This window comes from Tenrec ecaudatus, chromosome 6 (genome assembly GCF_050624435.1).
Source record: "Tenrec ecaudatus isolate mTenEca1 chromosome 6, mTenEca1.hap1, whole genome shotgun sequence".
In the NCBI taxonomy this organism is placed as follows: Eukaryota; Metazoa; Chordata; class Mammalia; order Afrosoricida; family Tenrecidae; genus Tenrec; species Tenrec ecaudatus.
In genome coordinates this window covers 135,253,912-135,279,809 of record NC_134535.1, presented here as the reverse complement: position 1 = coordinate 135,279,809, position 25,898 = coordinate 135,253,912, and the positions used below count along the sequence as shown (strand labels likewise).

At 51.0% G+C, this 25,898-nt stretch overlaps 1 protein-coding gene across 4 annotated transcripts in view; it reads left to right on the top strand.

The window, feature by feature from the left end:
• Window positions 1-25,898, top strand: part of BID (BH3 interacting domain death agonist) — a 37,197-nt gene that overhangs the window by 946 nt on the left and 10,353 nt on the right. For all 4 annotated transcript variants that reach the window (XM_075552274.1, XM_075552272.1, XM_075552271.1 and 1 more), the window contains exon 2: window positions 25,315-25,414. In XM_075552274.1, coding sequence (XP_075408389.1) covers window positions 25,373-25,414 — 42 coding nt within the window. In that variant the 5' untranslated portion in view covers window positions 25,315-25,372. The remainder of the gene's footprint in view (window positions 1-25,314; window positions 25,415-25,898) is intronic.

Below are 25,898 nucleotides of genomic sequence, written 5' to 3'. Positions count from 1 at the left end.
AGCCACTGGTTAATCCACGAGCCCCTGGCGGTGCCTGTTAGCGTGGTGCGACGTTGTGTTTGCTGGGGACCTGGCAAGAGGGCTGAGGCTCTCGGCCACCAAGCGGCCCGGCCGGCAGGGGCTCATTTACCCAGATTAATTCATTCAACAAATAGACCGCTGCCAGCCGGGTTAGGACGGTGGTGGGAACCAGTGGCCTTGAGAACATGGTTAGGCACCTGTAACGTTAGAACTGGGCGTGAGCCTGCGCCTGTGAGGTTAGTTTTGCCTTCATCTAGCACGAGTCCATGGGGACCCAACATAGAGTCACCCCAGCCCCAGGCAGCAGGTAATCCATTCCCGAGGAATCCTGACAGGCTAGCCTGCCCTTCCCCGTAGCCTTGTCGGCTTGCTCTAGCCTCCTTCTTGAGGGCATCTCCTCCGGCCTCGCTAGGAAGGAGCTTCGGCAGAAGGATGTGGTTTTCCACATCCACATTGTGGCTGGTGCCACAAAGGAGCGTGCTCTTGAGGGCCTGGGACTGTGCCATGTTGAGGCAGTCCCTGAGCCTGCAGGGCCCCTGTGTCTAAACCTGGGTGTCAGAGCAAAGTGGGAGGGGGGACAGGCCGGTGTTGGAATGGCGGTGGGCAGAGTTGTGGGGTGGATTAACTGGGCAAAAGACTCTTGGCTCAAGCAGCCTGCCATGCCCAGGAAAGGAATGATCACCAGCTTCAGGGAAGAGGTGGGTGGCAGTCAGCCCAGGCTGGGCTGGGAGAGTTGGGTGGGGGGTGCGGTGGGTGGGTCTAGGGAGCGGGGCTTATGCAGCATGGCAGAGTTGGAAATTGAAAGTAGGCATCTTACCACTCCCTTGAGTACCCTGGGTGCTGGGCTGGGCTGAGCACTGGAGATAAAAGGACAGGGTGCTGTCTGTGGGCGCTGATAGGTTGGGTGCAGGCTTTGCTGGTGTGAAGAGTGGTGGGATCAGGAGGAGGGATGCTGTTAGCTAGCTCTGTCCCAGGAGGTGGTGTCAGGGGCTGGCAGAGGTGAGGTAGACTCCGAAGGATGACGAGTCATTAGGAGCTTGTCAGTAGAGAAGGTGCTCGGGCCAGAGGTGTGTGCAGGGAATGCGGGACAAGGCGCCTCGGTGGGAAGGGGTAGTGTGTGCCCGCTCTAGGGAGGCCCACAGCCTTGGCTGACCTGGGGAGACCAGAGTAGTAAAGAGCCCATGGCTCCTGGAGTCCTCGAGGAAGGATTCCAGCAGTTCTGGGAGGCGGAGGGATTGGCAACTGAGCTGACGTGCCAGTTGGGGGCAGTGGGGTTAATGCCTTGGTAGATGGCTCCTGTGGCCTTGGGAGCTGACAGGACCCGGCAGGATTGTGCAGTGTGTGTCTTGGTCACCCTAGAGCTGTGGCCACTGCAAGGCCAGCAGCGTGATTTGTTGGGGGGTGAAGAGCAGCGAGAGGCCCAGAGTGCCCTCCCCGCCCCCAAATGGTGTGTTTGCTGAGCCCAAGGGGCCTCCCAAGCCACCACAGCTTCTGGCCCCGCCCAGGCCAACGCGCCATCAGCAGGTCTGAAAAGACAGCTCACCCTAAGACCCAAGAGGAGATGGAGAATGAAGCCCAGCTTACTCCCCGCGTGCACACAGAACTGTGGTATAGCCAACAGTAATCCAAGACTGGACTATCACCTCTGTTTTTCAGAAGGAGAAACTGAGGCATAGGACAATCGTGTAACTCGCCTGAGGTCACATCCCCAGGGAGTTAGACCCCAGAGTCCCAGTGGTAACGCTCAGGGAGGAGCAGAGAGCATGACCTGGGCCTTTATGTGGGCTTGCTAGTCCTAGGGAGGCCAACCCAGGTTAGAAAGTGGCCTTGCCAGCAGGTCAGTGATGCCCACAGGGAAGGGGAAGGATGCTACCTGGAGCAGTGCAAACAGGGTGGGGTTTGCCTCCCCCAGTCCCTCTGACCCCTCCTCCTTCCTGCCCCACTGGGTTGGCCAGAATGGGGACCTTTCTGATGAAAGGCAAATGGGTCGTCTATGAACTGCAAGGCAGCCGTTTCTAGTGGGGCCACTGCCTTGCGAATGGGATCCTTGGTTGGCTTTTGGGGGTTTGTGTCCAGGGTCCTTTTTTGTACAAGAAACCATCAACTTAGAAAACAAGGACATGGTTCGTGTTAGTCTGGGTAGAGAAACAAATTCATAGAAACTTATGTGTATGAGAGAAAGTTTTATATAAAGGCTAATTGTACATTAAGAAAGAATCCCAACTCAGTCCAGTCCAAGCTCATAAGTCCGATATTAGCCCATATATCCGATATCAGTCTATAAAGTCCTCATGAGATTCACAAAGCATATACAATACCGCTGAATGCAGGACGATCACAGGCCAGGGGTAGAAAGTCTTTGGATCCAGTGGCGGTGTAAGCATCTCAGTGCTGACAGGGATCTCCGCGTGGTTGCTCCAGCACCCAGGGCTGCATCAGGGTAGGTTCATGTGGCTTCTCAGGGATTCAGCAGAGCATCTCCAAGGGAGTGAGTCAAGAGAGATGTTTGTCTCCCTCCTCCAAGGAGGCAAAGACAGGAGTTCCCAGAATTCTCAGGAGAAGGCCATGCCCACACAGAGTTCTCATTGCCTTTCTCCCCGGATTGACAGGCTAGACTCCACCCCTACACTCTTAATCCTCAAATTAACACCAGATTATGTAAGTACCACATGGTTCGTTATAAACTGCTCTCTGCACTCCACAGAGGAAGCCCTGGTGACATAGTTGGGTTGTCTGGGTATGCGTTGGGCTGCTAACCGCAAAGTCAGCAGTTTGAAATCACCAGCCAGTTTCTCAGGAGAGACACGAGGCTTTCTGTGCCCCTAAAAAGTTAGAATCCCAGAAATTCACAGGGGCAGTTCTACCCTGCCCTGTAGGGTCACTATGAGTCAGTGTTGACTCACTGGCAGTGAGTTTGGTTTTTGGTTTATCAGAGGGGCTGATGGAGGTGGGTGAGGGGTATGGCCTTTAAAAAAAGCTTTTTTTTTACATTTTATTGGGAGCTCTTACAGATATAACAATCCATAGTTCAATTAGATCAAGCATAATTGTACAACTACTGCCACCATCGTTTTAAAAACATTTTATTTCTTCTTGAATTCTGATATCAGCTCCCCTTTATCCCCTCCCTCCCCTTGCACTCCCCCAGGAGCCCTTGTTATTATGTATTATTGTGGTTTGCCATATCTTCCACCATCCAATGTCTCTGTTCACCTACCCATCTGTTACTGGCTCCACTTGAGTGGGGTTATACAGTCACCGCCCCCCTCCCCCACATCTCTTCCCGTGCCCTCAGGAAGTCATTACTCCCATTACTATTTCTGAAGGGTTTATCTCTCTTGGGTTTCATGCATCGAACAATCTTACACAAGTGAACGTACGTGGGTTTCACAAGATTAATGAGGTAAAATTAAAACCATAATAGGGGAGGAAATATTGAAGAACTAGAGGATAGGTATGTGTTTTATCAGTGCTATGCTGCGTCTTGGATGTATCATCCCTTCTGTGTGGCCTTTCTGTGAGGGACTATCCAATTATCTTACAGGTGGGTTTTGGGTCTCCACTTTGTCTACATTCCTTCACATCACTTTGAGAGGCGTGGCCTTTTGTGTTGTTTTTTAAAAATCATTTTATTGGGGGCTTGTACAATTCTTATCACAATCCATACATGCATCCATCGTGTCAAGAACATATGTACATTTGTTGCCATCATCATTCTCAAAGCATTTGCCTTCTACTTGAGCCCTTAAAATCTGCTTCTCATTTCCCCCCTCCCTTACCACTCCCCCCTAACTCATGAACCCTTCATCATTCATAAATTATTATTATTTTGTCATATGCTACACTGTCCAACGTCTCTCCCCATCCCCACCCTCTTCTCTGCTGTCCCTCCCCCAGGGAGGAGGCTATATGTAGATTCCTGTAATCAGTTCCCCCTTTCTATCCCGCGTTCCCTCCACCCTCCAGGCATCACCGCTCTCACCACTGGTCCTGAAGGGGTCATCTGTCCTGGATTCCCTGTGTTTCCAGTTGCTATCTGTACCTATGTACGTCCTCTGGTGTAGCCAGATTTGTAAGGTAGAATTGGGATCATGATAGTGGGGGTGGGTAGCATTCAAGAACTAGAGGAAAGATGTGTTTCATCGTTGCTACCCTGCACCCTGACTGGCTCATCTCCTCCCCACAACCCTTCAGTAAGGGGCTGTCTGGGTGGCTACTAATGGGTTTTTTGAGTCTCTACTCTGCACTCACCCACATTTTCAATGATATGATTTTTTGTTCCTTGATGCTTGATACCTGATCCCTTCAACAGCTCATAGTCACACAGGCTTGTGTGTTTCTTCCATGTGAGCTTTGTTGCTTCTGAACTAGACGGCCACTTGTTTATCTTTGAGTCTTTAAGACCCTAGACACTATATCTTTTGATAGCTGGGCACCATCAGCTTTCTTCACCACGTTTGCTTATGCACACGTTTGTCTTCATTGATCATATCAGGGAGGTGGGACCCATTGATAGGATTTTTAGTTCTTTGATGTCTGATAACTGTTCCCTTCTGCACCTTGTGGTCAGACAGGCTGGCGTGCTTCTTCCATGTAGGCTTTGATGCTTCTCAGCTAGATGGCCACTTGTTTATCTTCAAGCCTTTGATACCCCAGACGCTATATCTTTTGATAGCCGGGCACCATCAGCTTTCTTCACCACATTTGCTTATGCACTCATTTTGTTCAGCAATCGTGTCAGGAAGGTGTGCATCCTGGAATGCCAATTTATTAGAACAAAGTATTCTTGCATTGAGGAAGTGCTTGAGTGGAGGCCCAATGTCCATCTGCTGCCTTAGTACTAAACCTATAAATATATGCACATAGATCTGTTTCCCTACACGCATATAAATATATTTACATATGTACATTCCAGTCTTTAGACCTTTATAAATACCCTTTGTCACCTAGTTCTTTCCTCTATTTCCTTTTACTTTCCTCTTGTCCCACTATCATGCTCAGCATTCATTTGGGTTTCAGTAATTTCTCTCAGTTACCTTGCCCTTGCTGAATCCTTACCAGGCCTCTCACAGCCTCCTTGCTCCCCTGTCCCTGGGTTGGTCAGCACCACCTCCTTGCCTCCTCCTCCCCTTCTCCTGTGTCCCCCCTGGAACCATTGGTCCCGTTGTTTTCTCCTCCAGACGATTCATCCAGTCTATCTTATCTACATAGATCTGCAGAGATAATAATATGCACCAAAAATCAAGTCATTGTAAGATAGGCAATGAGTGAGAACACAGCTATGACAGTAAAAAGGGAAACCAATTACCCATAGAAGAATAAATTAATTAAAAGAAAAAAATTTTAAAGAAAGGAAAACCTGTAAATAGATCAAGGTCTGATCTTTGATCTCTTGGCGTGTCCTCACTCAGGTCCGATGGGGTACCATGCTTTGGCCCATAGTCTGTCCTTTGTATTCCCTCGGGGGCTCCCTGCTCTGCTCCCACGGTTGCTTTGCCGCACGCTTTTAGTGGTTTGCCTCAGTGTCACAGGGTCAGTCTGGGCTAGTCCTGACCCTGAGTCTCCAGTGTTGTCCCCCTTAGGGCCCTGGGCCATGAAGGGACAGTGTGTCTCATAGTGGGATCAGCCATATTGTCCACTCTGTCCATTGGCTATTCAAAGCGGGGATATCTTCCTCCAGGACTGGTGGGCCAGGATGTGCTCCACTCTCTCTTCCTCCCCCTTCATTTGCGCCCGTGTGCTCTGATCAGAGATGCCCCTCTCCCCTAGCTGCAGCTTCTGAACTTTCATGTGAGGCCAGTTATTAGCATGACTCCATGTCTCGTGTTACTTCTCCATGTGGCCTTTTTAATAGAGGGGGAGACAACAGCAGGGCAGGTGTTTCTCACGGGTGTGCACCTGTGGGGTGGCTCTGGGTCCAGGGTCCGCAATGGGCGGTATCCTAGAGCCCCGGCTTAGATCGCTAGGCCAACCCCACCCCTACTCGGGACAAGCCAAGGGGAGGGACTGCCGCTGCTGCCCACTGGATCCCCACAGTGGCCCAGGGGGCAGGGAATTTGAGGACCCTTGGAGCAAGCCCAGATGGAGAAAGCCAAGTGTGACCAATCCTCCTTGGAAGGGGGTCCCCTTATACAGTGCACATGGACCCAGGCGCCCTAGGGAGGTGAGTGTCTGGGGGTTCAGGTGCATTTCTTTAGAGAGAGCAGTTGAGGTCAGAGCTGGAGGAACTGGGGTTTAGGGGCAGCAGGAGGTGTCTGGGGTCGGGGTGCTTTTATGGAATAAGGAATGAAGGAGGGAGCGGTAGCTGGGAGGTAGCAGAGTGAGGGTTGTGGCCTGAAGGCCCCTGGGTCCTGGCTGTTGGGGCCAAGAAGTGGTGTTGGCCCCAGAGGAAGTCCAGGAGCAGAGCCTGAGCCAGGCTCTCAGGCGGGTGGTACTGTTTGTGTGTCTCCGCTCCGGAATGACTCAGGTCCCCACCAGCCGCTCCAGAGTTATTCACAAAGGAGGTGCCATCTGGATCGTCCACTCTGGTATCAGAAGGAGAGGCTTCCGAGCCAGGCAGGCATCTTCTTGGAGACGGGCAGAAGAGGTGCAGCTGGGGAAACCTGGGGCTCGGGTGCTGGCTGCTGGGAGGAGGTGTGGGTCAGCCTCCCTTCTGGCTGGTGTGTGTGTGTGTGTGTGTGTGTGTGTGTGTGTGTGTGTGTGTGTGAGAGAGAGAGAGAGAGAGAGAGAGAGAGAGAGAGAGAAAGACTGTGGGGGAGGAGGTGTTGAGAAGGTACAGGGCCCAGCCGGGCTCAGCCCCACCTTGAGTCCCTGAAACCAAGGCAGGGTCTATGGTTGGGGAGGTAACACCAGCTGTAACTTTCTGACCATCTTCACCTGGTCCTGTGAAGGCAGGGTGTGGGCTGAGGACTGGCTGACAGCCTCGCCTGGTGGGACATGCCTCTCTGTAGCCCACCATGCCCATTCCCACCTCCACACCACAAAGTCAGGCCACCTGGCCCCCAGGTGTCCTATCCCCTCTTTGAAAGCCTTCTTTTCTTCCTTCCATGGCCCACCCAGCCCACCGCCGCCTTTGGCTTGGCAACATCTGTCTCTCCTCCGACGCAGCTCCGACAGGAGGAGTGTTACAGCTGCCGGGGAGAACTGATCTGGACGGAGCGACCGCCTGCACTCTCCCACAGAGCTAGCGACTGGGTGGGGCTGAAGCACCTGAACGCGTAGCCAGTGCGGAGGGAGGGTCCAGGACCCTCGTGGTGGCGTGTCGGGGGCAAAAGCTCGCCTAGAAATTAAATGGCTGCCTCCCCTTCGGCCCGTCTTGCCCCCACCCCATGTTCACGGGTGCCCCGGAGCCCAGCACCTGGGCCAGTGGGGGCCAGCAGGGGGTGGGAGGTCAGCGTCCTGGAGGACGCTCTCATGGTCCAGAGGGGGACAGCAGGTGATGGGAGGGCTGGGCTGAGTTAGCTGACAACGAACCCCCATCTCGTTCTACTGCCTTCAGGAACCCCCGGGGAGCCGGGCGGGGTGGGGGGGGGGCGCGGGTAGTGGTTTTTCACTGCGGTCTGATGCTCAGAATCACCAGCCACTCCTCGGGAGAAAGACGGGCTTTCTACCCTGGTCAGAGTTCCAGCCTCGGAAACCCAGGGGCGGCCCGGCCCGCCCGCCCCAGAGGACGGCTGAGTGGACTTGACCTCTGTGGCCGCGCTGCACGATGTCCGCGGGCAGCTGGGTCGTTTGCACGTTGGGGCTGTCGTGAACAACGCCGTTGCGTGGGCATAGCCTGTCCTGTCCCTCGTGTTCTGAGAGTTTCCCCACGAGGGGAATGGCTGTGAGTCGAATCAACTGGATGGCAGGTGGCAACTTCAAGGGCAGCAGCTTGACCTTGCCCTCCAAGGGCACTATGCTGTACTGCCAACTGTTGTGACAGTGGGTTTGGGCTCGCAACTTCCAGGTTCATAGGAAGGAAGGGACAGATGCCGAGGCGGTGGCATCTCGCCACACAGCGAGGTTTCAGTCTCCACATTGGCCACAACACTGCGTTGTCTGTCCTTTGGGCGACGGCCGTCTTCGCCAGTGAGACGGGTGCGCTTCTCATGGTGACTGTGATTGACGTTCCTGGAATGGCGAAACATGCTGAGCATCTTGTCATGTGTTTATCGGCCATTTCTGTGCATGCTCTTTGGGGGAAATGTCTATTCACAGTTTGCCCATACTTTACATTGAGTTTCTTGACTTTGTACTGTTGAATCAGTAAAGAGTTGTAGTGGGACTTGTTTGATTTTTTTTATGAAACTCAGTTTTTTTCTTTCTATTATTGCTGTGCTTTTGGTGGGGTATCTAAGAGATCATTGTCAAACCCAAGGTCATGAATATTTCTTATTCTGAGTTTCACCGTCTCAGCACTCACATTTAGGTTCATGACCTCTGTGGTCGTTACATAATCTGGTGTCAGCTTGAGACCATTAAGAGTGGAGCGGTGGATTTTAGCCTGTCAATCAGGTCACTGCTCGATGACCTCACTTGGAGGTGCTATGGCAATAAATAACTGATGGAGGCAGGAGCCACTCTCTGCTTGTCTCCCTGTGAGACTTTCCTGTTGGCAAGCCGCATGGAGCTACACGCTTATGGAGCCAGAGCCCTGGAGCTGGAGGAGCCACATGAAGACCCACACCAGCGCTGAGATGCTTCCACTGCCACTGGGTACACAATACTTTCCACCCACTGGCCTGTGATCTTCCTGCATTCGGCGTCATTGCATGTGCTGCGTGAGTCTGAAGAGGGATTCAGAGACTGGTATCAACATATGGCCTAATACTGGACTTATGGACTTGAACTAGACTGGGCAGCGATGTTTTCTTAATAGACAGTTGCTCTTTCATATGAAGCTCTTTCTGTACACACGAGTTTCTATGAATTTGTTTCTCTAGTCAACCCAGACTAAGACAACCTCTTGTGAGTTCATTTGGCGTAGGGTGTGGAGTTCGGGTCCAAATGCACACTCTTGCTTGTGTACAGCTCACTGTCCGTACACAGTTTGTGGAAGACTGCTCCCCCGCCTTTTACTGGGTCGGGCTCTTTGGTGAAGATCGGCTGCCATCAGTCTTACCGCTCTCCTGTCATTTGTGTTCTCCCATCTCTACATCCACTCCATGCTGCGCCGCTGTCTTGATTACTGTCACCTCGAAGTCTTGAAATTGGGAGATGTGAGTGTTCTAGCTTTGCTCTTTTTCAAGATAGTTTTGGGTATTCTTGGCCACTTGCATGTCCATGTGCATTTCAGCATCAATTTGCCACTTCTTGCAAAAATGCCAACTTGGATTTTGGTAGTAATTTCGCTAAATCTGTAGATAACTTTGGGAAGGGGTTGCCATCTTAACAATACTAAGTCTTCTAATCCATGAGCTGAGATTTCTTTCCATTTATTTAGGTCTTTAAAAAATTTCTTTTGGGAATCCAGGATAGATAAACCCCTCAGGGCCAACAATGAGAGTAGAGATACCAGGAGGACTAGAGGGGGGAGGGGGGAGAAAGGGAGAATCGATCACAAGGATCAATCTAGAAACCCCTCCCAGGAGGACCAATAATGGAAAAGTGGGTGAGGGGCGACGGAGGACAATGCAAGATATGGAAACAATAATCTATAACTTATCAAGGGTTCATGAGGGAGGGTGGACCGGAGAGGGAAGGGGAAGAAATGGGGAGCTGATATCAGGAGCTTAAGTGGGAAGCGAATGCTTTGAAAATGATGATGGCGGCATATATGCAAATGTGCTTGACACACTGGATGAATGTATGGATTGTGATAAGAGCCCCCAATAAAAGTATGGGGGAAAAAAGAAAATAATTTATAATTTATCAAGGGGTGATGAGGTGGGGGGGAGGGATAAAAGAGGAGCTGATTCCAAGTGAAAGGAAATGTTTAGATAACAATGATGGCAACATATGTACAAATATAATTGATACAATTGATGTATGGATTGTTATGAGTTGTAAGAGCCCCCAATAGTGATCTTTAATATAAAAAAACCACACACACAACAAAAAGAGCAGCTGCTGATGCTGTTTATATGCAATTAATTTAAAATAATTCTTTCAATGGTGTTTTAGAGTTTTAAGTGTTTAGGTAGTATACTTTTTTTTGGGGGAGGAGGGGTTGTATACTTATTTTGTTAAATCCCTCAGTGCATTCTTCTTCTTGATGCTGTTACCGAAACGTGTACGAACTCATTGTTTCCTTAATTTCATTTCTGGATAGCTGACTGCTCTAAAGATGTTTGTAAATCAATCTCGCATCCTGCAACTTTGCTCACCTCATTTGTTGGTTCCAATAGTTTTTAATCTTATATTTATTGATTACATACTGAACCTTGGGAAGGTCACATTGTTTAGTATTTTCTCGCCCCAGCCCCCCAAAAAGTTTTCATTCGTGAATTAGGCGGGGGTTTGCATAACGTCATCATTTTTCAGTCAACAACTTAAATAACTGGCTCCAGTAGTTTAAATAGATCCTTTGGGCTTTTTCAGTATATAAGACCCTACCTATCATTTGTGAGGAACCTGGTGGGGCATTGACTCTGTGTTGGGCTGGTAATTGCAAGGGCAGCAGTTTGAAACCACCAGTCATTCTGAGGGGGAACGACTGAGCTTTCTACTCCCATAGGCCTTACAGTCTCAGCATTCCGCAGGGGCAGTTCTGTCTTGTCCTAGACCAACGGTTCTCCACCATCCTCCGGCCGCGACCCTTTCCTGCAGTGCCTCATGTGGTGGCGACCCCCCAACCATAAAATGATTTTCATGGCTACTTCATCACTGTCATTTTGCTACTGTTATGAATCGGGTGACTTCTGTGAAAGGGTTGTTCGACCCCCAAAGGGGTCTCGACCCACAGGTGAGAACGGCGGCGAAGTCACGATGAGTTGACATCAACTCCTGGCAGTAAATTGTGGTCTTGGCTTTGGCTTTGGCGCCATCTGCTTCTTTTCAAACCGGTATGTCTTAAAGCTTCCTTATGGATTCTAGTGGGATGCCAGGCTTGAGAACCGCTGGGGCAGGTAAGTGGTTCCTTTGCTCAGAGTTAGGGGAGGAGAGAGTGGGGCAGGCAACGCAACCAGAGAAGGCATCTGAATTTCTGGGGAGTCCCCTACACACCCAGAAGGCTTTAGGCACCCTGAGTAATTCCAGAAGGGAATGGGAGTGTGGCCTCTCGTGTGTGTACTTAGTGAGAGGGGATGCCCGACAGAGCTGCCAGTGAAAGCTAGGAGTACCCAGGAGAGCAGTAGTTTGTGGGACTGAGTTGGCTCTGAATGAGCAGGCCTGCCTGCCTGCCTGCCCTGGTAATTCGATTATCTGAATGCAGCTCTCGATGGCTGATTTTGTATTTAAGAATGTGATTGTTGGCACATTATCCAGAAACGACACCATATCTTCTTAATGGCTCTTCATGAGCTAATGAGCACCAGGAAATCTTTGACACGAGCTCATTTTGTGTTTGTGTGAAAGTCGTGGTCTTACCTCCAGCAGCTGGCCCTCCTCCAGGGGAGTCACTTCTCGGCCCTCAGTTGAAGGAACACCTGGGAGCCGGCAAACTTTTCACTTTGCTGACTTTGTTCCTCCGGCTGCTTCTCTTTCTCTACACTGGGTCTTGTTTGGGTTTCTGGTTCGCAGATGGGGGAGAAATGATTTGAGAAGTTGATTTTATGGTCTGACCATTGGTGATCTTCCTAGGAGGAAGCTGGGGATTGACGGAGAATCTGGGTTGCTAGACATTTCTGTTTGTGTCTTTACTGGGTTTGGAGCTCCAATCAGCTCAGAATTTTGCGGCCTTGAGAAAGGATAGGTCAAAGCCCTCTGACATCAAAACCATCACGTTGTTTCTGTGCCTGCCCTGGACCTGGGTCAGAGAGGTGGGACTGAAGCCACAAGCTTTCTGCATGTCTGTAATTGAGCCTTTTGTGTGAATGTGAAAAAAAATTGTTTTCTTTTCCAATCTCTGGGAGTTTGGTAACAAAATCTCGTAAAATTGAAGAAACTTTTGATTGGCTCGTGGAGCTGAATAAGCACTTATATATAGTAAATATCTTTTAAATTCTCAGAAAACAAGGAAATGATACTTCCAATAGTTTAACTGCACTAGAATGAAAAACTAATTCTTACAAACAAGTCTCAAACCCAGAAATGTCATAAGTATCTCACTTCACTTGATCTTAGCCAAAAGGCCGAGAAGCGATGTATAAGTATCTCACTTAATAATAATTTAATCTTGGGCAAATGAGACTAAATTTCTTTTAAGCTATGTATTTGCTTGGATTTATCATTATTAGATCGAATAAAGGTATAGATTTTATTCTACTTCACAAACATCAATAGAGTTAATGGTCACTTAAGCTAATATAACCTTTATATAATATTTGTGATTATAAAAATTAGAAATTTTTGTTCAATTAAACAGAGTCATTCTGACTGTTTAAGTGTTTTTTACAGTAATTCAATTGTGTAGTGTGTCAGCCTGAAGATAATTTCCCAGATAAAGCCTAAAACCAGACTGAAATTAAGCCCACTATTGTCATTTAAGAAGTTTGCAAAAATATTGTGAGGGGGAGGCTATTCTTACTACAAATGTTTTGTTTTATAAAGTAATTTTTTAAAATTTGTACTTTAGGAAACAATGGCTCTTGCTGTTTTCAAGTGAATCAACTATTTTTAAATTTCGGTTTCATTTCTAACATAGTAAATACCAATCAAAATAACCTGGTGATTCAAAGGCTTTTTGGGGTCCTCGGTAATGTCTATGTATAAGGATGTGAAGATAAAAAAGAAATGCTACTTTAGCAGAGGGGGAGACACCTATCCATTTCCCTTGAAAAACAATACCCCACTAACCCCCCACTTCCGTCATTCATGTTAAATGACAATGATATTTGGTTTCTTTCATTAGCTCATGGGGACCCCAGGCACCCCACGGGATTTCAATGGCTGAATTTTCTAGCAGAAACTTTCCAGGACTTCCTGTTAAGGCATCTCAAACCTCAACCTCCAGTTGGCAGCCAAGGCTGGTTAACCGAAGTTCACGATTCCGTTTCCTTGGGCACTGGCTGGTAACTGAGGCCTGTTGTCCTGTCATGCGCAAACATTTCAGCCGACTGGCTCCTGAACAACTCAAACGTCTGATTCAAAGTTGAGACCCCATCCTCAGTCTGTGGGACTTTGTTTCTTCGCTGCCTCCGAAGAGCGTCCTGTGGCCTCCTAAGAAAACCAGCAAGGACGGTCACGCCAGTGTTTACTAGGAAATGTCTTTACTTGAAAAATGTCCGAGATCCTAAGATCTCCGGCCCACCCTTTATCCTAAAATAACTTGTCGATGGAGTCCGGGTGAGAAAGAACAGGACAAAGCAACATGACAAAGGACAAACTTAGAAAGCTGATTTCATGGCCCCGGTTTACAGCAGAAGTTGGGTCTGAAAAGAAGCGGGAGTGTCCCGATTTGGGCCCCACGTGCTTGTGAAGTTGCTCCTGTGCCCTTGGCCTTGGCGTACTCCCCGCGGGAAAGCCTGGCTGTGACCACAAGAGCTGCTTCCGACAGGGCTGCGTCACACGACAAGTGCTGAAAGTCACAAAGATTAGATCTTTCACCGGAGAAGAAAAGGGAACTGTGGAAGGAAGTGGGTTTGTCTGAAATAGGACTCTTGTGAGCGCTGCCCTGGAAGAGGTGCTGGGTTAGCCTTCCCCGGGGAAGTGTGTGGGAGATGCTGACCGGAAGTCCCTTTGCTTGTCAGTCACCCCACTGTCACAGTATGTGTTCATCTTGGGAGTAACATCGACCAAAACTGCCAGCAGCGGTGATGTGCAGCCCTCTGAGAGGATAGGAGGCTCTTCCATCCTGAGATGCTGGTTGGACGACCCAGTTCCTCATGGCCTCTGGTGCTTTCTGATGTGGTGTGTGTGTGTGGTGTGTGTGTGTGTGTGTGTGTGGTGTGTGTGTGTGTGTGTGTGTGCGTGCTTTTGCTGTTTCTCTTTGGAAATAATAAAATGAAACTTACACTTGTGCAACTGTTTCTTCGTGGGCAATTCTGAGACATTGGTGACATTCACCGTGTCGCCTGCCTTTTCTCCGTGTTGTTCCTCCCCCAGCAACCTGCCCCTCGGGCTCCTGTCCAGTCGCTGGAGTTGTCTTCACACGATGGTCCAGGCAAAGCGCTTGTACTGATTTGGTGAAATTGTTGTTTGTTTTAGGAAAACTTCAGGGACGATTTTGTGTTTTAAGGTCTACAGACTATCTTGGGACAGGAGTTTCAGGGGTTTACCCGGCTTCCTTCGGTCCAGAACGGCTTGGAGTTTCTGAGAATTTGAGAGTCTGCCCTGCATTTCCCTCCTGATCAGGATCCTTCCCGAGAATCTCCTCCTGCAATGCTCGGTGGTGGTCGCTGGTCCCCAGCAGGTCTGCTGTCCGGTGCTCACGGAGGCCGGGAGCCCCACTCTCCGTGTCCGCCTCTTCCCCACTCTCTTCTTTCAGCTGTTGTCCCTGGGAGGAGACTAATTCTGTCAGACCCGCCCCCCCACCCCAAGCCACAGACAGGAAATAGGAAAGGACGGAAGCACCTGGTTTTAGACCAGGTAACAGGTGTCCCGTGAATCCGGGACCTGAACCTCCAAACCAGGGAACCAGAAACCCCCTGAGACGTTTGTTTGGTGGCACAGAAGCAGCCCCAGCAGCCACCCTTTTCATAAAACCCCTTTCACAGCGGTCGCCTAGGAGCGTCGAAAACACATTTCCGATGGTCTTAGGAACCAAGACCCTCTGGCCTCGGAGCCGAGCTGGGCCCGGGGGACAGGCGGAGTGGGCGCCCCGGCTCTGATCCCCAGTGCCTCAGTGCATTGTTGGGTGGCTCCGCGGTGGCCGCGCCAGGGGTGCCGTCCATCCGTCCATGTGATGCGTGCAGCTGGGGCTCCGTCCGGTGGGACCTTGTGCTTCCAGCAGCGCTGTGTCCGCTCCCTCCAGCCCCACGTGGCTCAGGCCTAACTGACGCAGGCCGGCGCTGGCCTGGGGCTTCGGGGAACTGTGGAGTCTGGCCTGCAAGGCCCGAAGGAGGCTCTGCTCTGCGGGCCTCAGGAAAGGGTGACCGGAGTGTGCGCAGGCACTGGGGGTCTCCACACTCATCCCTCTCTTACTGACCATCTTGGTGCTGACGGCCCATGTTTGCAACAAAGCAAAACGTCTTCTTTGCAGTTGAATGGCATGTGTCTGGCAGTCCAAGCGTTGAGTGTTGTCTGCGACTGTTCTGCTTGTGTGTCTCCCGGGGCTGCGCCTCGATGCTCCGTGACTTGTCAGTTACGTCATGGCGCAGTCATACTCCATTTTGTGGTCTGATGTGATCACCCTCCGTTTTCCCCCAAACACCGACTTTTGCATGACACTCTGGCCTTTGGAACCTACCCACGACCCCAGGCCAGGAGCAGATGTATTGTCGGCTTGTCTTAGGCATTTTTTTTAAAAAAGGCCTCAGTGGGTTCATGGCTTCCCCGCACCCCCAGAGATCTGCTGGGTAAGGACTCCCCCTCCTGACGTGACAATCTAAGGAGCCCTGGTGCTGTGGGTTAGGTGCCAGACTGCAAACCACAAGGTCAGCAGTTCAAATTCAGTCACCGCTGTTCAGGAGGAAGATGAGGCTGCTCCTGAAAAGAGGAGACACTGTCTTGGGAAACTGGTAGGGTCATGATAGGCTGGGCATGACGGCCGTGGGTAAGGAAGCTGAGCATTAGAAAGGAGGGCAGGAGAGGCCGCGGGCTCGGTGGGCGCAGCCTCTGGGCGTTGTTAATAATGGAGAGAAGCTGCTGGAAGATCCTCACTGTGTACCTGCCTGGTCGCAGGAAAGCCTTGCTCTGACATCCGGTGAGCTGTCTTCTGCCCACCTGAGCAGTGTCCCACTGGGCCTCTGAACTGGGAAGTTCTGAGTGGAAGGAACTCTTGGCCATTTGCATTTTACTCCCTGTGGGTAAGGCCTTGGGGTGTGGAGATAAAATAATTGCAAACCTTTGTGGGATACAGAAAGGCTTTTCCCCAGGTTGTCTCCTAAATATATATGCCACACCCAAGACACTGCTTGCTACGCGGTAAACGACTGTCCACTTGGAGGCCAGCGCAAGCTGCTCAGAGGCTAATCTCCCTGAGGGTTAGCAGTGTCTAGAGCAATCAGACTGCATAGCCTGCCCCACCCTAAGAAGCGCCCACTCCCTCTCTGTGCGGACCTGGCTGCTGAGATCATGGCCGTCCCAGAGGTGAGCATGCTACTATGAAATATGTCTGACTCCTTTATCTTCTCTCCTATCTTCTATGACTTTACTATGATCTTTATGTATTATACCCGTACATTTGCACCCACGAACCCCATGATCGTGTTAGAGGCTATGGTTACCCTCACAAAGCTTGAGCACCTTGATAAGAGTTGGGGGTCTTGTCCTTCTGGACCCCACTCCCGGCTGAGATCTGACGCCCTGCACTTCTCTTTAAGTAACTGGAGAAGCTGGAGGAAACAAGGCAGTACCCAGGAAGGGTTGAAGGCCTGCCCCCCAAAGGACAAATTGTGGAGCCCCAGGGCCACACCAGCCAGGAATGAGCTTTCCCCACAAGCTGCCCCTTTCCAAAGCTTGCTGCTGGCTGCTAGCCAGGGACGTTTGGCCCCAGGGTGGGTGCCGTGACTCGGAATGGAGACCAGTGTGACCTTGAGAGCGCAGGTGAGCTAGTCACTCACTACTGTGAGGCCTTCCATCGCCAGCAGGGCAGCCTGCTGTGCTTTCCCCTCTGACTAGGGCACTCGGAGATGATCGAAATGCCCACGACAGGGACTCAAGGGCCTACGGGGCCCTCACAGGTGGCCAAGCTACCATCTTGACACTATGACCTATGTATTTAGGTCGAGGGGCTGCTCTGTGCATTGTAGGGTGTCGGGCAGCACCCACTAGCTCCCAGAAGCGCCTGCCCCCAAAGTGACAACCACGAATGCCCAAGGTCCCCTCGCGACAAAACGCCCGGGTGGAGAGCCACAGCCATGGATTTATTGTTGCCATCAGGAGCCGTCGAGGTGGCCGTGGTCCTGTGCGCAACAGCAAGAAACTTCCGGGGCCACTCTGCCCTCCTCGGTGTGAGGTTTGAGTCCATTGCGGCCACCGCTGTGTCCCTCCCTCGCGTCCAGGGGATTCCTCTTTTTTGCTGGCCCTCCACTTTACCACGCGTGACCTCCTCCAGGGACTGGTCTCCCTACCGACATGTCCAAAGGGTGTGAGACAGAGTCTTGCCATCCTCGCTTCTCAGGAGCACTCTGACTGCTTCTTCCGAGACGGGTGGCAAGTCGGTGGCACTTCTTATTATGGACTCCCTGCCCTCTAGTGGAAGTTGACTCATCGCAACCTGCAGGGCAGCTCTAGGCTGTGAGCTTCCGAGACTGTAACTGGGAGTGGAGAGCCTGGCCCTCTCCTGCGGAGTGACTTGTGGCTTCGAACTGCTGACCTTTGGTTAGCAGCCCAGTGCCTAACTACGACAGCACTGGGCTCTTTCACTGTATCAGCATGACGGTGTTTTTGAAGGCTGTCTATTGAAGTGGGAAAATGAAAACTCTTCGGGGGGCAGGCATTGTAAAGAGGGGACCTGGTGTGCTCATGTGATTGATCTGGAGAGGGGGCGTGGTGGCGTTTTCCCCCACCTTGTATTTTTTGGAAGTTACCTCTTGTGGAGGATGGGGGTGGGGTCGGGAAGGGCACTGGACGAGCTCGGGAGACCAGACTTCTGGTCTGGCCATCAGGGTGCCTGGCAGCACTGCTAGGCGATGGTTGGCTGCCAGGGGCGGGCTCCTTTGTGTTCCGTGTCTCCACTCTGGACTTGCCCTCCCTGTGGAGGCCCCACCACGGCTGGTGAGCCAGCCCTGTGGCTTCTCTGCCCACGTCTACCGGGTCATTTGGTCCCCGACACCTTTCCTTCCTCGTCCACACCAGCCTGTAGGGGGCGTTCTCCCAGGCTCCCCCGTGGGAGGTTTGGGGTGCAGCCCCTAGCTGTGCGGGATCCCCGAGGCCAGTAGGAGCACCTACGACGGAGATGGTGGTAGTGCCAGGAGCAGGACCCTGTGGCCCACGCCCGGGTCACGGGGCTGGTGGGTGGCCACCTCGCTTGCCCTTTCTTCTGGGATCAAGTTGGTTGTCGTTTCTGGTGCATGTAGGACTCAGTGAAGCGGGGGTCTTGCCATGTCAACAATGGCTTCCCTTGGTTCAACACACGCACGCACGCACACACACATACATGCACGCACATTTAAAATAGGATCATTCTGTTTAGACTGCTGTACAGAAATGCTTGCTCAGTCTTTAAAAAATTGTCAGCCAGTGTAAGACATGATAAAGTAACAATTTATAAATTGTCAAGGGTTCATTATGGAGGGGAACGGGGAGGGAGGGGGAAAATGAAGGACTGACACCAAAGGCTCAAGCAGAAAGCAAGTGTTTGAGAATGATGGTGGCAACAAATGTACCAATGTGCTTGACACAATGGATGGATGGATGGATTGTGATAAGAGTTGTACGAGCCACCAATAAAATTATTTTAAAAACTTTATTGTAAATGGGTCAACCAGGCGTCGTGGATGCAGAGTGGAATGCTCCAGAGGGGTGACCTTCTGCTTCGTCAGACTTGTTGGGGAGTGGGTGGGGGCTTCCGTATCAGATAGGTGTTTGCTTGGAACCACTTACCAGGTCTCCCAGTGGCGTGCCCTGGCCAGTCCCCTCCTTTTACTTTTCCAACTCTCACCCATAGTTTCTTACCTTCCCCTCAGCCCAGTTAACACCTGGCCACCCTCTAACCAACTGCCTTCCCCTTACTCCCTCCCCTGCCTCCCTGTAACCATCTCAGTCTGTTTCTCTTGGGTTGGAAACGCCAATTTTCTTATTTAATCATTTTACTGGGGGCTCATATTCTTACCACCATCCATCCATCCATCCATCCATCCATCCATCCATCCATCCCTTGTGTCAAGCACATTTGTACATTTGTTGCCATCATCATTCTCAACACATTTGCTGTCTACTTGACCCCTTAATATCAGCTCTTCATTTTTCCCCTCCCTTCCCGCTACCCCCTCCTTTATGAACCCTTGATAATTTATAAATTATATATTTTGTCATATTTTACAGTGTTTCATGTCTCCCTTCACCCACTTTTCTGTTGTCCGTCCCCCAGGGAGGAGTTTATATGTAGATCCTTGTAATTGGTTCCCTCTTTCTACCTCACCTTCCCTCCAACCTCTTGATATCGCCACTCTCAGCACTGGTCCTGAAGGGGTCATCTGTCCTGGATTCCCTGTGTTTCCAGTTCCTATCTGTACCAGTGTACATCCTCTGGTCTAGCCAGATTTGTAAGGGAGAATTGGGATCATGATATTGGGCGGAGGAAGCATTTAAGAACTAGAGGAAAGTTGTTTCATTGTTGCTACCCTGCAACCTGACTGGCTCTTCTTCTCCTTGGGACACTTCAATAAGGGGGTGTCCAGTTGCCTACAGATTGACTTTGGGTCTCCATTCTGCACTCCCCCTCATTCACAATGACATGATTTTTTTTGTTCTTTGATGCCTGATACCTGATCCCTTCGGCACCTCGTGATCACACAGGCTGATGTGTTTTTTCCATGTGGGCTTTGTTGCTTCTGAGCTAGATGGCCGCTTGTTTATCTTCAAGCTTTTAAGACCCCAGATGTTGTATCTTTTGATAGCCGGGCACCATTAGCTTTCTTCGCCACATTTGCTTATGTACCCATTTGTCTTTAGCGATTGTGTCGGGAAGGTGAACATCATGAAATACCAATTTAATAGAGCAAAGTGTTCTTGCATTGAGTAAGTACTTGAGTGGAGGTCCAATGTCCATCTGCTGCCTTAATACTAAACCTATAAATATATGCACGTAGATCTATTTTCCCACCATCCTATATAAATATCTTTACATATGTCCATGCCTGTATTTAGACCTCTATGAATACCCTTTGCCTCCTAGGTCTTTCCTCCATTTCCTTTTACTTTCCTCTTGTCCCACTATCATGCTCAGTCTTCTTTTGGGTTTCAGTAATTTCTCTCGGTTACATTGCCCTTAGCAGGCCTCTCACACCCTCCTTGCCACTAGTTTTGGATCACTTGTTGCTCCCCTGTCCCTGGGTTGGTCAACATTACCTCCTTCTCCCCGCCTCCCTTTCTCCCATGTCCCCCCTGGAACCATCGGTCCCATTGTTTCCTCTTCCAGACTGTTCATCCGACCTATCGTATCTAGATAGATCTGCAGAGATAATAATATGCACCCAAAAAAACAAGGCACAGCAAGGCAAACTGACAAAAGAAAGCACAGCGATGACAACAAAAAAGAAAACCAATGACCCAGAAAAGAATAAATTAATTAAAAATGTTTTAATTTTTAAAAAGAAGGAAACACCTGTAAATAGATCAAGGTCTGATTTTTGGCCTCTAGGCGTGTCCTTCAGTCAAGTCCGATGGGGTGCCAAGCTCTGGCCCCAGAGTCTGTCCTTTGTACTCCCTCGGGGGCTCCCTGCTCTGCTTCCCCGTTGCTCTGTCACACTCCTTTAGTGTTTTGCCTCGGTGTTGGGGGGTCAGACCGGGCCAATCTGGACTCTGAGTCTCCAGTGTTGTCCCACGTAGGGCCCTGGGCCAGCGAGGGACGTCGTGTCTCATAGAGGGATCAGCCATATGGTCTACTTTGTGCATTGGCTGTTCAGAGCGGGGTCATCGTCCTCCAGGCCTGGTGGGCCAGGATGTGCTCCACTCTCTCTTCCTCCCCCTTCATTTGCTCCCATGTGCCATGTGCTCTGGTCCGACGTGTCCCTCTCGCCTCGCTGCAGCTTCAGTGCTGTCCTCTCAAGTAAATTCTTCTGGGGGGAGGGGTAGTTATCCACGTAGCTGGTGTGGGGGCCGAGCCCAATTGTTTTTTTAATGCCATTTCTAAGATATTTACTTTTTTTTCAGTTTTATTAGCACATAATCCACATATCATACAATTCCATCATTCAAACATGTCAAGAACTGTACACTCGTTACCACAATCAATTTCAGAAGTTTCTTTTTTTCCACCTCATGACTAAATCACCTCTAAAATGAGTTGTGTGATCACCTTCAGTTCTAGTGCTCCCTCTCCTGCCCACCTTCATTGTTTACTCTTGAAATCCCCTCACCTCCCATCTCCTCCCCACCCCCACCCTCAGAGTCCCTACAACCCTTCCGTTGCTCATTATCTCTACACCTCCTCTCCTTTTGTGCTTCCCAAACTGGTAAACTCAACGGAAACAATAAGCAACAAAAATGAAACGAAGGGATAAGGATAAAGCAATAGTAATATAAAGATAAAAATGTCAACAATGAGCAGGAAAGACAAGACCTCCATCAATATTTAAAAAGCCAGGGAAGGGATTTTTGTCATGGAAGAAGCAAGGGATCCTTGCACCTAGAACAAATTCAGGTCGGGTCTAGAGGTCAACTGACCGGGTATCAAGTTTGATCCAGCATAATCAGGATTACAATCATCTGTGTGTTTGATAGTAAGGCTGATCCCGACCTTGGCCTGTGGCTAGCGGGGATCTGTGACTGAATCTGACAGGACGCTCTGCAGATGGGTGTTGGGCTCCCAATGTTCTCCATAGCCTTCCACAAATTGGGTGCTCACAATTTTAGCTCTGATCCCGTTTCTCTTCGTCATATTTGAATTTTGTCATTGTTATCTTTGGATCACACCAGCTGGTGTGCTTCTTCCATGTGGACTTAGTTGACTCTCAGCTTAGATGGCTGATTGTTTGAATACAAGCCCAGACGTTAATCGGATTGATAGTCGGGCACCATCTGCTTTCTGCCCCAGTTTGCTGTAGCACCCTATCTTCCGTGATCATCCCATGAAGGTGAGTATGGAGCAGGCCCATGTGATCAGAACTAACTGTTCTTGGATTGGGGCTGGGGTTCAGTGGAGCCCAGACTCCATCCGCTCTTCCGTGGATTATGTACAACCCAGGTTTACTTTGGCGATTGTATTATGACAAAACCCAAACCCCATAGCAACAACAGCAGCCAACCAACAAACTAAAATGCCCAAGGCAGGAAAACAAAGGCCCGTAGGATGAGGCGCTGGTGGCATCAGTTTCCCAGCGACAAAGCACACTGCCAGGATGAGGAGCCCGTGCGCGGACAGACCCACCTGAGCCACAGCCCCGGCTTGCTGCCCTGCAGCTTGATCTCCCCTTCCACTGAGCGGCGGTTACCCAAGTAGGGGATTGGTGCTGGGGGGTGACCTTTCTGGATCAGTTCTTCCACGTGCAGATTCCTGCCCAACAGATCAAAACCTGCCATGTCATTGGTAGGGGGACATCGAGGTACTAAATATATGCTGATCCTGGGTCCCTTTCCATTGGACACCCTCCAAGCCAGGGGTTCTCCCCAAGGTCCAATGACCACCACTTCCACCAGGATAGCCACTCTCTGCTTCCTCTCCCATCAGAATACTTCAGTCCTCAGTCCCAGGGTGCGGGGTTTTTTTTTGTTTTTTTTTCGGTAAAAACAGTGGTCGTATACGATATTTGTCCTTTTGTGTGTGTCTTCACTCAGTATAATGACCTCTAAACACATCCATGCCCCGAGATGTTTCACAGTTTCATTACTGTTCAACGCTGATGTCCCACCGTGTCTGTGCACCAAGTTTGTTTATCCGCGTGCAAGTCCGCCCTCAAGATGGCCTTCATTACTCAGGCTGCGCTGGGGCAGGGGTGGGACTGCCCCCCTTTGTCTGAGCAGGCACCCTGGTGCCACTTGCCAGGCGCCCCAGCAGTGTGCGCCCCCCGGCAGTGTGCGCCCCAGCAGTGTGCATCCCAGCAGTGTGTGCGCCCCAGCAGTGTGTGCCCCGACAGTGTGTGCGCCCCAGCAGTGTGTACGCCCCGAGCTCCCGCGCAGCTTTTGTTGGTTTCTGCTGTTTTGAGCGTGGCTGTTGATGCCAGGAGAGGATGTTCAGTCAAGTTGCGTGTCTCCTCTACTGGTGCACACGCGGGTGTCTCCTTTGGTTCGAGGGTGAACACACATCCCACTGTAGCAGAGGGTGTTTGTTGTTGCCGCTGTCTTTATTTAAATCAGGGGTTCTCAGCCTTCCTCCTGCCGCGACCCTTTCATACAGTCCCTCGTGCTGCGGTGACCCCCAACCATCAAACTATTTCCGTTGCTACTTCATCACTGCCATTTTGCTACTGTGATGAATCGTCAGGTAAATATCTGATCAGCAGGATGTATTTTCATTGTTATAAATGGAACATAATGAAAATAGTGATGAATCACAAAGCAATATGTCATTCTATATTGTGAAATATTTATTTCTAATGACAAATCAGTGACATTTTGTCTTGAAGCACGGTGTAGCGTGGGCGACAGTCTTCATGCTGGGTACTCCTCTGTGGGCGTATCTGCATGTGGGCGACCCGCCTGGAAATGATGGAGGAGCAGTGTCTCGGTTCCTAAGACCATCAGAAATATGTGTTTTCCCGTGCTCTTAGGTGACCCCAAAGGTGTCGCGACCCACAGGTTGAGAACCGCTGATTTAAATGATCCTTCTTTGGAAAGCACACTTCTTTCCAGAGTTAGTTCTGAGACACGCAGCGACTGGCACACACAGAGGGAACGCTCTCTGTACGTCACAGAGACGTCCTTGTTCGTGGAGATCATGTCTCACGGAGTAGTGTTTGAGAGCTCGCTCATGCAGAGCCTCACGACGAGGCTGTCGGAAGCCAGAGGCCCGGGCCCGTGCAGGTACACAGACGCCGTCTTCACGTGCCCTTGCACACTGATACGGTTCAGCAGGTATGTCCAGTACATCTGTGCCCCCATGCAGAGGAAGGCAGTTCCACGTTCTGCCCATGTCCTGGGAAAGATGTCATGGCTCTGCGCCAAAGTATTTTGTTGAATTTGGTTTGGGGGGAGGTGGCTGAAATGCTGCCTCCTGCCTTGTGTTTCTGAAAAACATGGAGAAACAAAGCATGAGGAGTCTTGATACCAAGGGCTCAATAGAAGGGAAATGGTGATGGCAACATATGTACAAAAAAATGGATGTATGGATTGTTACAAGAGCTGTAAGGGCCCCCAATAAAATGATCTTTTAATAAAAAGTTAAAAAGCATGAGAAGGTCTAGGGATCCCCTCCTCCTGGTTCCCTTCCTCTGCTTCCCCCTGGGTCCCTCCTGGGCTCTTCCGTGCTCTTTTCCTGGATCCCGCGAGCCTGCCGCCATCTTCAGCGCCCTCTCTGTACCTCGTTGTCTCCATGCTCCTCAGCCTCCTGGCCCCTCTGTGGTGCTCGCCGGCTCTCCGCCGCAGCGCCATTCGGGCGAGGAGAGGCTTCTCCAGGAGACTGTGACAGTCCAGCCAGACGGGGAGCCAAGCCGAGTAACGGATGTATCATATTCTGTTCTTTGGCGGAGAAGAGTCCAACTCACACAATAGTGCTCCTTCATTGAAGGCCTGAGGGGCAAAGGAGCCCTGTTTTGAGGTGTTTTGTCTCTCCAGGTCCATTCTCCCTCATCTGCTTGCTGGTACCTTTGTCTCCAGCTTTGTCTACCGGCACTTCCTTAAAGTCGATTGTTTTAGCTCCTCCAAAAGCCCACGGCGTCTCCATGTTTCCTCCTAATCTCCATGGACCCAGAAGATGTGGCAACGAAAACTTTGATAACCATGTTGATGGTCGGGAAAGAGGACCCCCCCCGCCCCCCCCCACACACACCCCTGCTGGGGGCCGAGCTGCGGGACAAACCCTAACCATGGCAGGGATGCTGTCCACCTGCCCCCTCCCTCCCTCCTAGGTGGGTTTAACCCAGTCTCCACTTCCTTGGCCAGTTGCTTGCCGTGGGCTGGCTACTTGGTCTGCTTGTCCTCTGATGGCAACTTACCTCCTACACATTTGACCAAAGCTCCTTCCATGAGGGCCCAGTGGCAGTTCGGAGGTGGACCTGACCTTCTGAGCTGGACCCCCTGGTTTGAATCCTGCTTGTGAACCGCAAGCACAACCACTGGCCGGCTGCCAGTGGAGCGTCTAGACTGAGACAAACTAGGAAGAAAGGCCTGGCAAACGAGTTCTGAAAACCCCGTGTGTCAGAGCCCTGGTGGGCATGGGCAACAAAGATGTGCAGGTGGGGGTGGGGAGGTCCTGGGCCCTCAAGCACCTCGCAGCCCAAGTCCAGAAGAGCTCCCATGGTTCCTTCCTGAAGGGGGCGTCCCACTCCTTATGTGTCTACCTCTGTTTTCTAGGCTGCTGACTGCCTCTGTCACCTGGGAGCCAGGAGTGCTTGCCAACGCCAACGGTGCCATGGACCCTGAGGGCAGACCCTGGGAACGCCAGGGACGGGAGGTGAGGTGGCTGACACACACACACACACACACACACACACACACACACACACCTGTCCTCTTTGACGTGCCTGTCCGCGGAGAGGAGCCTCACAGTCACAGTTCCCTGGAGCTCAGGGACAAGAACCCACCCGCCTCGGCTCCCCGCTGCTCTCGGCCCCTCCTCTCTCCTGCACAAAGCGCTGGTCGCTAACTGGAGCGGGCGCGGGGTTTCTGATTTAAGACCCTTCAAAGGCACTGGTCTTGGGTTGGAGACATTTCCCTGCCACCAACAAGAGGGCATATAAAGGGGCTCCTGTCCACCCCACCACGGCTTTCCACAGCTCTCTCGGCAGTTCCGCCAGCTACCGAGGCCCAGCAGCACACTCCGCACCAGCCACGGGGTCCTCACGGGCCCCTCTGCACAGATGGGAACCCGCTGGTTTCCATGTTAGGAGCGGCAGGGTCTCGGGCACAGTGGCCAGAAAGGTCAGTGTCAGTCAGCT